The sequence below is a fragment of the Schistocerca serialis genome, chromosome 9 (assembly GCF_023864345.2).
Source record: "Schistocerca serialis cubense isolate TAMUIC-IGC-003099 chromosome 9, iqSchSeri2.2, whole genome shotgun sequence".
NCBI lineage: Eukaryota > Metazoa > Arthropoda > Insecta > Orthoptera > Acrididae > Schistocerca > Schistocerca serialis.
Genome location: NC_064646.1, coordinates 406,633,031 through 406,645,677, shown reverse-complemented (window position 1 = coordinate 406,645,677; position 12,647 = coordinate 406,633,031). Strand labels below are relative to the sequence as shown.

The following is a 12,647-nucleotide window of genomic DNA, read 5'->3' as shown; positions in this document are numbered from 1 at the left end:
GATCTGATCAGCTAGAAGTTGTTCTGTTAAAAATTTTAATTCTGGGTATCTGGTAATAAATGTTGTGTATACTTCTGATCTGTATCCAGTTGTGTTGGTTCCTAGGTTTGTTGCTTGGTAATAACAGAACATGAGGTGTCGATTAACTTCATCTGACCACCTCATCCTCTGTCTTTGTTTTCCTTCTAGGGTGGTTGCAGGAAGCATATCCTGCAAAACACCTCTATTTGGTTTTAAATCGTTTTCCAGTTGGCTAGCAGTGTCGTTACCGTTGTGGACGGGCATAGGGTTCAAGCGTCGTCCCCGACCATGACGGCACTTGTCCGAGGCTTCTTTAGTTCTGTCCTGAACCAAGTAATCACACTAAAAGGGGGTTAGCCCTATTAGTGGTTTGTTCTTTTCATCGCCTTTTATGACTGGCAGAACATACCGGAGGCCTATTCTTTTCCTGGGCCTCCACAGGGTTTATTATTATTATTATTCTTTACTTTCTCAGACATTAAGTCTGGTTAAAAATGGAAAGTGACGCGGACCTTGATCAAGCATCACTTCCTTTTAACTGTATGGTATGTGTTATATTGCATTTAGGAACTTTCGGGTAATTGAACATGTATCAATAATTACTGATTTCTGTAGTTGTATATATAAGTTTGGATGTAGCTGTATTGCATTGATGTACTGGTGGATATTGTGTGGTATGACTCCTGTAGTTGATAGTATAATTCGTATAATGTCAACTTTATCCTGATGCCACATATCCTTGACTTCCTCAGCCAGTTGGATGTATTTTTCAATTTTCTCTCCTGTTTTCTTCTGTATATTTGTTGTATTGTGTATGGATATTTCGATTAGTTGTGTTAATTTCTTCTTTTTATTGGTGAGTATGATGTTAGGTTTGTTATGTGGTGTTGTTTTATTTGTTATAATGGTTCTGTTCCAGTATAATTTGTATTCATCATTCTCCAGTACATTTTGTGGTGCATACTTGTATGTGGGAACGTGTTGTTTTATAACTTTATGTTGTAAGGCAAGCTGTTTATGTATTACTTTTGCTACATTGTCATGTCTTCTGGGGTATTCTGTATTTGCTAGTATTGTACATCCGCTTGTGATGTGATCTACTGTTTCTATTTGTTGTTTGCAAAGTCTGCATTTATCTGTTGTGGTATTGGGATCTTTAATAATATGCTTGCTGTAATATCTGGTGTTTATTGTTTGATCCTGTATTGCAATCATGAATCCTTCCGTCTCACTGTATATATTGCCTTTTCTTAGCCATGTGTTGGATGTGTCTTGATCGATGTGTGGCTGTGTTAAATGATACGGGTGCTTGCCATGTAGTGTTTTCTTTTTCCAATTTATTTTCTTCGTGTCTGTTGATGTTATGTGGTCTAAGGGTTTGTAGAAGTGGTTATGAAATTGCAATGGTGTAGCCGATGTATTTATATGAGTGATTGCTTTGTGTATTTTGCTAGTTTCTGCTCGTTCTAGAAAGAATTTTCTTAAATTGTCTACCTGTCCATAATGCAGGTTTTTTATGTCGATAAATCCCCTTCCTCCTTCCTTTCTGCTTAATGTGAATCTTTCTGTTGCTGAATGTATGTGATGTATTCTATATTTGTGGCATTGTGATCGTGTAAGTGTATTGAACGCTTCTAGGTCTGTGTTACTCCATTTCACTACTCCAAATGAGTAGGTCAATATTGGTATAGCATATGTATTTATAGCTTTTGTCTTGTTTCTTGCTGTCAATTCTGTTTTCAGTATTTTTGTTAGTTTTTGTCTATATTTTTCTTTTAGTTCTTCTTTAATATTTGTATTATCTATTCCTATTTTTTGTCTGTATCCTAGATATTTATAGGCATCTGTTTTTTCCATCGCTTCTATGCAGTCGCTGTGGTTATCCAGTATGTAATCTTCTTGTTTAGTGTGTTTTCCCTTGACTATGCTATTTTTCTTACATTTGTCTGTTCCAAAAGCCATATTTATATCATTGCTGAATACTTCTGTTACCTTTAGTAATTGGTTGAGTTGTTGATTTGTTGCTGCCAGTAGTTTTAGATCAGCCATGTATAGCAAATGTGTGATTTTGTGTGGGTATGTTCCAGTAATATTGTATCCATAATTTGTATTATTTAGCATGTTGGATAGTGGGTTCAGGGCAAGGCAGAACCAGATTATTATTATTATTATTATTATTATTATTATTACTTTCCATACTGCATTAATGTGGCTAATCCACCAGAGGTTTGAGTCCAGATGGACCCCTAGAAATTTACACTCATTTGCTTCCTCTGTCACTATGCTGCATACCTCATTTACACATGAGTGGCGTGAGCTGCCAGTTGTAAATATTAGCATCTGGGATTTATTTACATTGACTTTTAATCCTTGTTGAACATAATTCTAGTATATCATTACTTGCTGAGAATTTCAGTTCCTCACAGTCTTTATTAAGAAATAAAACTGAGGTGTCATAAGCATAATTTACAATGCGTGAGTTAATGGGGTTTGCAACATGGAAAGGTGCAAGAATTGAGCCTTGAGGGACTCAATGTATCACTGTTTCACTTGTGGATTTCAAGGCTAGGATCTTATTGTCAATAGGCTGTGTAATTTTGGTACACTGTTTCCGATTCACCAGGCAGATGGATAGAAGTTTCATTGATGCATCACTGATATTATACACTCACAGTTTTCTTACGAGAAGCTCATGGTTTACTGAGTCAAAAGCTTTGCTCAGGTCAAGAAATATTCCGGCTATGCTGGATACCCCATTCTATACTGCTATATACTTCATGGAGGAAATTGGTAACAGCAGTGGCCATGCTTAGGTCTTTCCTAAACCCATGCTGCAATTTGGTAATCATTTTGTGTCTTGAGAAAAATGATGTGAGTTGTGATAGGATAACTGTTTCAAATATTTTGCTGAAGGTAGGGATTAGTAATATCAGTCTATAATTTGAAAATACTACTTTACTTCCCTTCTTATGGCTTGGCTGAATTACACTTATTTTTAAGGCATTTGGGTATATGTTTTCATTAATACTACAGTTGATAAGGTAGATAAGGGGTTTAGTTATTTCATTGGCACATTTCTTTAACACCACACTTGAGATACCATTCCATCCAGAGATGAATGCTTGTCCTTTAGCTTTTGCATTCTGTTAAATATTTCCTGTTGATTCACCATTCACCTCAATAAATTCAAGTTCTATACCATCTGTGACATCATTTGGTGTGCCAGCCTGTAGATCTATAATAGGGGATGGTTGGTCAAAAGGAGAGATAAAATGCTTATTGAATAAATTACATACTTCTTTAGGATCTTTCACTAGATGGCACTCGTGTCTAATGGTAACTGGTTCACCCTGTCCATTGTTAGTGGCTTTATGATGTTTATCGATTAGTCTCCAGGATGCCTTACCATGTTGGCTGAACACTCTATAGCATCATTATTTGTTTCCTCAAGTGTAAAAGGTCTGTCTTAAAAGTTTTTTGGCTTGATTGTACTTTTCCTTAAATATATGTAGCTTTGTTTCGTTATATAAACAGTCGAGATCATGTATATTCTGCCATAACTTAATCAGCATAGGTATAAGTTTCACCCCAGTATCACTTTCAAGACTAGAGTTGGTTCATACTCTGCTTACTTCTTTGAGAGGGCAACAGCAGTCTAAATGCTTAAGCACTGCCCTATAATTTTTTCCCATTTGTTTTCTGACCCTTTAGTTTGGTAGATAGCATCCCATTTCTCCTCTGCTAACTTAGTTTTAAAGGTACTGATGTTGGTGCTATTCAGGATCTGCTTCTCCTCAGTTATTGTGGTTGCTGTTGGTACAGCAAATCTTAAATATTCTAACACCTGACAATAGTGATCTGAGTAATGAAAAACAACATTTTGAGAGTTAACACTGTCTTTTACATTTTTATTGACTATTACATAATCTAAATGATTAATGGAAAATCTCATATAAAGATGTGAAACAAATACTAACAAAGAGATAGAGGGGCTGGCCAGTACTTACCTCAGCTCAGTACAGCCAATAGATACACAAAAAACAGAACCGAAAATTTACGTTCCTAGCTTTCGGAACAAATGTTCCTTCATCAGGGAGGAGAGAGGGGGAAAGAAAGGGAAGAAGGGAAAGTGGATTCAGTTACTCACAACCCAGGTTATGAAGCAAGAGGGAAAGGGAAACAGGGACGGTAGCAAGGATGGAGGCATGGTTGTCAGAGAGAAGCCAAACATATTCTACTGTAAGTACTGTGCCAGCTTCAAACCAAAGAGGATGCATACATAAGTAAAGAGGAATACAGTATAAAGATAAACACAACTATGTAGGATGAAAAGATGTGTGAATGGCTAAAGATGAAACGGAAAGAGGAGAAGACTGAAGAGTAAATGGGAGCGAGGTTGTTTAACGTAGGTTCAGTCCAGGGGGATGGTGGGATGAAAGGATGTGTTGGAGTGCAAGTTCCCATCTCCGCAGTTCAGAGGGACTGGTGTTGGGTGGGAGAAGCCAAATGGCACATACGGTGAAGCAGGTTCCTAGGTCCCTAGAATTATGCTGGAGGGCGTGCTCTGCTACTGGGTATTGGACATCTCCTAGGCAGACAGTTCGTCTGTGTCCGTTCATGCGCTCAGCCAGTTTAGTTGTCATACCGATGTAAAAGGCTGTGCAGTGCAGGCATGTCAGCTGATAAATGACGTGTAGTTTCACACGTGGCCCTGCCTTGAATTGTGTATGTTTCACCAGTAGCAGGGCTGGAGTAGGTGGTTGTGGGGGGATGCATGGGGCAGGTTTTGCAGAGGGGTCAGTTACAGGGGTAGGAACCGCTGGGTAGAGAAGGTAGTCTGGGAATATTGTAGGGTTTAACAAGGATGTTACGGAGGTTAGGGGGCCGACGAAAGGCAACTCTGTGTGGTGTGGGGAGAATTTTGTCAAGGGATGATCTCATTTCAGGGGTTGACTTGAGAAAGTAATATCCCTGGCAGAGTAATTTGTTGATGTATTCGAGGCCAGGATAATACTGGGTGACAAGGGGGATGCTTCTGTGTGGTCTGGGGGTAGGAACATTGTTGTTGGATGGGGAGGAATGTATTGCTCGGGAGATCTGTTTGTGGACAAGGTCTGCAGGATAGTTGCGGGAGAGGAAAGCACTGGTCAGGTTATTGGTGTAATTGTTGAGGGATTCATCACTGGAGCAGATATGTTTGCCACGAATACCTAGGCTGTAGGGAAGGGAACGTTTGATGTGGAATGGATGGCAGCTATCAAAGTGAAGGTACTGTTGTTTGTTTGTGGGTCTGATATGGACAGAGGTGTGGATGTGAGCTTCAACAAGATGAAGGTCAACATCCAGGAAGGTGGCTTGGGTTTTGGAGAAGGACCAGGTGAAATTCAGATTTGAAAAGGAGTTGAGGTTATGGAGGAAATTAAGGAGATATTTGTGAGATTGTATAAGTTTAATGTATCTGTTATTTTCAACTGTGTTATACTACAGGACTTTGCAGCAATATTTAAGTCTCCAACTATACTAAGGTCAGTGTGGCCCTTTTTTTCTAATTGCCCTGTTCAGTCTATCAAGATAGCACAACACATCTGTATTTGGTGGGTGGTACATACCAATAAGTTTATGTTCAGCTAACCTGCTTGAATGAGTGTTTATGTGCACCACCACACTAGCCATTTCAATTGTTCCTTCTTTGCAGTATTGTTCAACGAATGAGATTTTTTTTAATGGAAGATGTTCATTTACAAATATTGCCACCCTATCCCCTTTGTGCTGTTGCCTGCAGTAACTGTCTGCTAACACATAACCATCTAATTTGTGATAATGTCATTGTCTTTTGGTCCATGTTCTGTAATAACTGACGGGTGTGGTGAGTTCTCATCCACAAATAGTTGCAGCAAATTGAGTTTATTCCTAAGATACTGTACATTTACATGCATTATCCTAAAGGGCACTTATATTTTACAGCACTTTGTGACATGGTATTCTGAATCAGTTGAATTATTACACAAGTTGGGGGTTGTTTGGAGGAAATAGACCAAACAGTGAGGTCATCGGTCTCATCAGATTAGGGAAGGATGGGAAAGGAAGTCAACCATGCCCTTTCAAAGGAACCATCCTGGCATTTGCCTGGAGAGATTTAGGGAAATAACGGAAATCCTGAGTCAGGATGGCCAGAAATGGGATTGAACTGTTATCCTCCCAAATGCGAGTCCAGTGTGCTAACCACTGTGCCACCTCACTCGGTGTTACACAAGTCTAACACTGCACTGTAATGAGAATTTACTCACTCCCAAGTCAGTTTCTTCGGCATTTGGACAGGGTTTCTTTCCAATCCAAAGCATTTAGTTCAGTAAAATCGTGTTGCTTGAAACTGAGCCTAAAAAAACTTTTTCATTGTAATCTAAGATGATTGGGTCCATGGTTTTATGCATCTCCTTACAAAGTTCCATTATCTGGTTCACTAACTTCAGCTTTCCATTTCCGTTTAAGTGAAGTCTGTGCCTGGTATGTTCTTCACATTTCAGTTTGTTATATCTAGCAAGCACATATGATTCAGTTTTTTACATAGTTTCTGCAGTTCTAAATTATGGCGCTCAATTTCTGTATTAACACATGACCACTGTGGAGATAATGTCACACTGGTAGGTTTATTATGGTAACATTCATGTTGTATAGTTTTGGCAATAACTTCCTGTAAACTGCGAGTGCTGACTTGCTCTCGTTTTTGTAAACATCATTGGTGCCACCAATGAATACAATGTGGTTTTTAAGATTGTTTGTTTCTGATAAATTCTGAACTACAGCACTTAATGGGTTTAACTTTTGTGAATACAGAATAATCATTGTGTAAAGCTTCATAAAGGGGAGCTAAGAGGCCTTTTCTGTGGCTGTATGCATACAGTAATAACTTTTTTGTGCTTCCAGGTATTAGATTTTTTTTGTTTCAGCCTTTATCGGAGATGTGTTAAATTTACTTTTGCTTACACTATTCAATGTTTCGCTGGCCGAGTCTAGTGCTGAAAACTTATTCAATGTAACTGGCACACTGTTTCTAGTGCTTTGTTTTTGTTTTTCACTTTCTTGATGGTCTGTGTGTTCTATTTTTGGTACTATAAAATTGATTTTCTACTGAGACTGATGCAACACTGCACAGACCTACCGGCACTGTCTTTTTCTTGAATTTAGAAATAAAGTATCAACCATTGTTGCACTGCTGCTTCTGAAGACCTCAACTTGCCCAATTTTAATAGGTGTTTGAATTTAGCTTTTAGTTAAATTGCAGATGAAGTTCTACTTCTCACAGGACTAATGCTAAGAAATAGCTTATAAGTTTGAAAATTCAGTTTGTATAAAACTGAATCATTGAGGAATGTATTTCTTTTTAATTTTAGAAAACTACTGCACATTTCATGAAAATTTATTTTTTATCAGACAGGATCTCTACAGATGCTAAGTATTCATGTACACACTGCCTACACAGTTCCTTCACTACTGAGTACAGAGGGTTCCTCTCATCTAAAGGATGATTTCTCTTGGAAAGGAGATGGAAAAGGATGGCAACCTTTCGCACTGTGATGTGCTGGCCAGGAGGAAATGCACTGGGACAAGCCATTTATAGGAAGTGGACTCTCACAGAATTTTATCTTCAGGCTGGCAGTTGCTGGCATCCATCTCAGCATCAAACTATACTTCATACTTTGTGTGGTGTCACCGCCAGACACCACACTTGCTAGGTGGTAGCCTTTAAATCGGCCGTGGTCCATTAGTATACGTCGGACCCGCGTGTCGCCACTGTCAGTGATACCAGACCGAGCGCCACCACACGGCAGGTCTAGAGAGACTTACTAGCACTCGCCCCAGTTGTACAGACAACGTTGCTAGCCATGGTTCACTGACAATCACACTCTCATTTGCCAAGACGATAGTTAGCATAGCCTTCAGCTAAGTCATTTGCTACGACCTAGCAAGGCGCCATCACCAAGTATATTGAAATGGAGATTATATCCGTACAATAGTGATGTTATACAATTATGGATTAAAGTTAAGTATTCCAGAAGCTACGTACTTTTCTTTATAGCATTCATTATGTATCCTGTTTCAGACCTCACGCCAGCCTGCGTGAGTTTAAGCACATGCCTTTCGGCTTCCTCTCATTGTGTCTAGGCTGTCTTGTCTAGACACAACACTTTGGTTCATAGAAAAGTAGGATATGCTTTACAATACAACCAACTGTGAATCAGGTAAGTGATGAGAATAATGAGATGGCACCTAAGTCTATGGCTGTTTTGTTTTACACAGGTAACATTCACACAGAATTAGTTGTTTCTGAAGAAACACGGCATAAAGTGTGTTTTTGGACAATCATTTAAAATCAAGGACTTTTTAGGGTAGTGGTTAACCATCTTTTTGGTCTGTGTAAGGAGGGTATCTCCCACTTTCTCTGCAATTTTAGCATGTCTTACACCACTCATACCATTAGGATCATGGAGGGTAATTGTACAGGACAATAGTAATATAGTCAATTACAATAGCCCAATCAAGTTTTCACTGCATAACATTACCTTGGTACTAGCCATTCTATGAAATTTTGGCATCCACTTCCAATTATTGGAATAGTGCTATTAAGAAAACTGTCGGTATTAAATTTGCAAGTGACCTTTTAGATAGACACACACAGTTATACCTAAATTCTGATTGGAATCCTGCTCAATCTCTTGTTAAACAAGAGGACAGAATCAGTGCTATTTGCTCACCTATGGTTGGCTAATTTTCACTATTTATCTTGTCTGACATTGGTTGTCTGTCACCTCTTTGTTTCTATGATTGGACAACCCCACACATTGTATGTTTAAACTGGCATGCACAGCAATGTCTTGTTGCATATGTGCCTCGATAATGCATCTAATTGAATAATTGGAGGTTGTCAAGGCATCTTATAAGTTATTTGAACATTCAATATATTGTGAGAAGCTCAAGTTTTACTTCATTACTCTTAATTAATTGACATTAGCTCATAAAAGAGTGAATAACAGTAGTATCAAAGTCTTTGTTCTCTTGCCAAAATACTCACACTGCCTGACAGATAAAATTTAACTACTATCATTTGATTTAAGAATTATTATTTAGAACCTAGTACCAAAAGTAGTTCACAAGAATTAAATAATTATTTATTTAACCAAACAAAATAGCTTAAATTGTTATATAAAGTCACATTTGCGGGCATATTTATGTACAAGTTACGGTAAATAGTGTATAAACTGACCTGCGCCATATCATTTCAATATTTTACAAGCCATCCAGGGAACTAATTCACTTAATTTGAACTAAATGAAACAGATGGAAAGCAGAATAATGAAACAAATATCAAACATACATGAAAGACTTGTTTTCTTATGAATAGCTTAATTTTAATTAAATGCTACTCATAACGTTACTTGTGTTAAGAAGAAAATCAAATTGATTTGTTTTATCTGTCTCAACTATGTTACAGCAGTCTGAAAGATAGTAGGAACTAAGTAGAGAGAAAAGTTTTCTTTCATAACAACAGAAAGTTTTACAGTTTTTTTTCCTATTATATTCATTCTTTAGATTGTGGAAACAATAATAATGTGAAAGAAAAATAGTCAGACTTGTGAAGGAATGCTTACAGGTTGTAGTGGGTGATAAGAATAATTCTTCAGCCAATCCATTCTCTTATCTGGTGCCATTTCTCGTTCTGGGCCATAGGCGTGAAAGCGCTCCAGCCCATCAGAGTCTCGGCTGTCCAGAAATGTTGCATTTATTGCCACCATGCAGCGACCTAAAATTATTATTATTATTCAGTCTCCAAAACAAACAAAAAAGAGTGGGCTGTCAAGCAGGAAACACACAGTTGTCTTCAAAGTTTTTTTTTATTTGACTAAGCACAGTACTTATTGAGCAGAGGGGAGTATGAATGGTAAGACTGCTCATCAATGATGGGTTAAGATATGCACATTTTTGGTCTTAATATCACTTCAAACACTTTGATTTCTAACAACAGTTATTCATGAATAATTCTAGTTTTACCTATGTATGTTCATCAGGCATGAATTCTTTTACACTATAACAACATATAATTTTGAAATCATTACAGCATGGAAACACTATAACAAATATGTATGAAAAAGTTGAATGCACAATCGCTGTTTGGGGGGTGCGGGTGGGTGGTTCGGTCTTTGTGCTTGGTTTCTATCTGAGCGGGGCACATGGGGTAAAAAGCTCTTGGTTTAGCCTGGACCAATGGCTATTTGAACATCTGTTTTACTGTAGCTATGTTACTGTATATTAAGCAAAGTTTGAACAGTGAACTGGAGCTGGCGCACATGCAATTTGTGAAAACCTATTAAATTCTCTTGCAAGAGTTTTTAATTGACCTGAAATTAAAGCTCAGCTAATGGCACCATTGCTGCATGCACCATTTGGGTTTCACATGCAAAAACAGTCACCCCTAAATAACTCTGGGCTAGAGACAACTGATGATTAAAATTTGGCCCAGGACTGAGGTAAGTTTTAACCATTTGAAAAAAATCTTGCTTCATTTGGATTTTACATGCAAAAAAACATTTTTCAGGGGTTTTTGAATTGTGCCATTTCTATACTTTAAACTTGTACAAGTCAGTTCAAACTATTTGTTCATCTACCTTCATGTAAAGTTATATCTAAAAACAAAAATGATGCGACTTACCAAACGAAAGTGTTGGCAGGTCGATAGACACACAAACAAACAAACACAAACATACACACAAAATTCTAGCTTTCACAACAAACGGTTGCTTCATCAGGAAAGAGGGAAGGAGAGGGAAAGACGAAAGGATGTGGGTTTTAAGGGAGAGGGTAAGGAGTCATTCCGATCCCAGGAGCGGAAAGACTTACCTTAGGGGGAAGAAAATGACAGGTATACACTTGCGCGCACACACACACATATCCACCTGCACATACACAGACACAAGCAGACATTTGTAAAGGCAAAGAGTTTGGGCAGAGATGTCAGTCGAGGCGGAAGTGCAGAGGCAAAGATGTTGTTGAAAGACAGGTGAGGTATGAGTGGCGGCAAATTGAAATTAGAAATTAGCGGAGATTGAGGCCTGGCAAATAACGAGAAGAGAGGATATACTGAAGGGCAAGTTCCCATCTCCGGAGTTCTGACAGGTTGGTGTTAGTGGGAAGTATCCAGATAACCCGGACGGTGCAACACTGTGCCAAGATGTGCTGGCCGTGCACCAAGGCATGTTTAGCCACAGGGTGATCCTCATTACCAACAAACACTATCTGCCTGTGTCCATTCATCCGAATGGACAGTTTGTTGCTGGTCATTCCCACATAGAAAGCATCACAGTGTAGGCAGGTCAGTTGGTAAATCACGTGGGTGTTTTCACACGTGGCTCTGCCTTTGATCGTGTACACCTTCCGGGTTACAGGACTGGAGTAGGTGGTGGTGGGAGTGTGCATGGGACAGGTTTTACACCGGGGGCAGTTACAAGGGTAGGAGCCAGAGGGTAGGGAAGATGGTTTGGGGATTTCATAGGGATGAACTAAGAGGTTACGCAGGTTAGGTGGACGGCGGAAAGACACTCTTGGTGGAGTGGGGAGGATTACATGAAGGATGGATCTCATTTCATGGCAGGATTTGAGGAAGTCGTATCCCTGCTGGAGAGCCACATTCAGAGTCTGGTTTGCAATCTGAGCTCTTTATAGTCTCACACCTGCTTCTCTTTTCTCCAAATGCCTCTTTAATTTCCCTGTAGGCCATATTTATCTTTCCCCTAGTGAAATATGCTTCTAAATCCTTAGATTTGTCCTCTACCCATGCCTGCTTAGCCATTTTGCACTTCCAGACAATCTCATTTTTTAGACGTTTCCATTCCCTTTTGCCTGCTTCATTTGCTGCATTTTTATGTTTTTTTTCCCCCTTTTGTCAGATAAATTCAATGCAGTGTATACTTTGTTATCCACAGATTTCTGCTAGGCCTTGTCTTAACTATTTAATCCTCTGCTGCCTTCGCTATTTTATCTCTCAAAGCTACCCATTCTTCTTCTATGGTATTCCTTTTCCCTGTTCTACTCAACTGTTGCCTAATGATCCCTCAAACTCAACAATGACTTTCTTACACATAAAAAATTCTTCACTCTTTTCTTTGCCATCAGGTTGCATAGTTCCTAATCTCAGTGCATCTTAGCAGGTAGCAAGGAAGTATTCTGAAGTAGCTTGCTACATAATAAGCAGATAGGTGAACAGCTAGAATCAACAAATCCAAGATTTGTCATATTTCTTTTCTTTCACCTTTAGCGAGTCATTCTATTTCTGCTGGATGAGTGCTGTTGGTTGCTTATGCAGTATTCTGGCCATCAAACTCATCTGGTAGCAGCACAGTTACAGTTTAACTAGTATCACAGGTGCCCTGAGTAGTCTTATGTGGCCTGGATCACTGATTTGTAAGGCCTCTCACACATGTGAGATTTCAAGTGTCCCAAACTTGCTACCCCTTATGCAGATTTGCTAATTGAGGACTTGATTGTCTAGTTAGCTGAATAGCAGCATTGTCACACCTACTGCAAATACTAAAATGTGGAACACATCATAATCAAAATCCCATACATTACACCCC

At 38.8% G+C, this 12,647-nt stretch overlaps 1 protein-coding gene across 3 annotated transcripts in view; it reads right to left on the bottom strand.

Annotated features, from left to right (window-relative positions):
• Positions 1 to 12,647, bottom strand: part of LOC126419052 (glycoprotein-N-acetylgalactosamine 3-beta-galactosyltransferase 1-like) — a 190,099-nt gene that overhangs the window by 13,280 nt on the left and 164,172 nt on the right. For all 3 annotated transcript variants that reach the window (XM_050086122.1, XM_050086123.1, XM_050086124.1), the window contains one exon: positions 9,669 to 9,820. In XM_050086122.1, the coding sequence (XP_049942079.1) occupies positions 9,669 to 9,820 (152 nt within the window). The remainder of the gene's footprint in view (positions 1 to 9,668; positions 9,821 to 12,647) is intronic.